We start from the raw sequence: 1095 nt of genomic DNA, 5'->3' as shown, positions 1-1095 counted from the left end.
TTCTCTGATATTATGAAAAGTTTAGAGGCGCTTCCAATCATTAAATGTAAAAATTCCCTTTTATTCTTCCAAGACATACTTACAGGTAATGATACCTGTTGTTACCACAAGACAGATAATTCCCAGGATCCCAGCGATGAGCTTCTCTGGAGTAAACAGTAAATCTGCAGGGAGATAAACAGAAACATTGAGAAACTAGAGACAGAGATGGATGGTTAGAATACTTACATACAAGAGACCCCACATGCACAGGGACTCATAGATAAAATTGGACCTGAAACCCACATCTACCATAGTAATCTTTTGCTTATAATATACCATACCATTTTCAGTAAACGTAGCACTCCATGAGTTGTTGGACAAAGACAACAAATTTCAACAATGTGTGAGTAAAATTTGTCTGCATATTTCATATTAAAATAGCATATCTCAACTTAGAGCTCTTGCTGAATAAAACTACGTGAGCATGTCCTGCACTTTCCTCCCACCTCTGTACCCCAAGTGCACATCCTAAAACGGTTGGATTGAGGAGCTGTTAAGTGCTTTACCTTTGCACTGGTAATATTTGTCATTCCCTGGAAGATCCTGAGCAGCATTTTGAAGGTTTAATTCCACATAGGTTATTTCCTGTTCGGTTTCTGAAATGGAGCTTTTGGTGTCCTTAGATTTCCTTCGCTTCCTCTTTGAATTTTTGGCCAGATTCATTTCAGAGTAGATTACTCTTTGATTATCCATCTCTGCAACTGTGCGATGTCAGACTGTGCTCTATGATACCTGGACTTCAGAAATTAATAAATCGTCTATGTAATGACAAGATCTCTAGTGCAATCAAAAAGGATGAGGTGGAGAGTGAGTATTTGTTCTCATTTTTCATTGAAGAATCTAAAGTTCTCACTCTAATTTTCTCAGAGCTTAACCAATTGTCTTAAGGTAAAACGTTTTTAAAACGATATTCCCGTGTTGTCCAAAAAAACCCATTTTCTATATTTGTGAAAATATTCTTGCTGGAACAACAAAAAAAGCAAGGAATAAAAAAATCCACAAATAAAAATGTATTTATTAAAGTCTGATTCCACAGATATATTTTAAAATCAA

General features: G+C 35.8%; 1 protein-coding gene across 1 annotated transcript in view; it reads right to left on the bottom strand.

The window, feature by feature from the left end:
* Positions 1-735, bottom strand: part of LOC105826387 (NKG2-A/NKG2-B type II integral membrane protein-like) — a gene marked incomplete at its 3' end in the record, with an annotated part of 2435 nt that extends 1700 nt beyond the window's left edge. Inside the window, exons 1-2 of the mRNA XM_012664364.1 lie at positions 549-735; positions 80-164 (exon numbers count right to left, since the gene is read on the bottom strand). Of these exons, the coding sequence (XP_012519818.1) occupies positions 80-164; positions 549-735 (272 nt within the window). The remainder of the gene's footprint in view (positions 1-79; positions 165-548) is intronic.
* Between the last annotated feature and the right edge of the window lie 360 nt (positions 736-1095).

Source organism: Propithecus coquereli, unplaced genomic scaffold (assembly GCF_000956105.1).
Source record: "Propithecus coquereli isolate 6110/MARCELLA unplaced genomic scaffold, Pcoq_1.0 Scaffold884, whole genome shotgun sequence".
Lineage (NCBI taxonomy): Eukaryota > Metazoa > Chordata > Mammalia > Primates > Indriidae > Propithecus > Propithecus coquereli.
The sequence above is the reverse complement of the archived record's forward strand: the minus strand, read 5'-3'. Positions and strand labels throughout refer to the sequence as shown.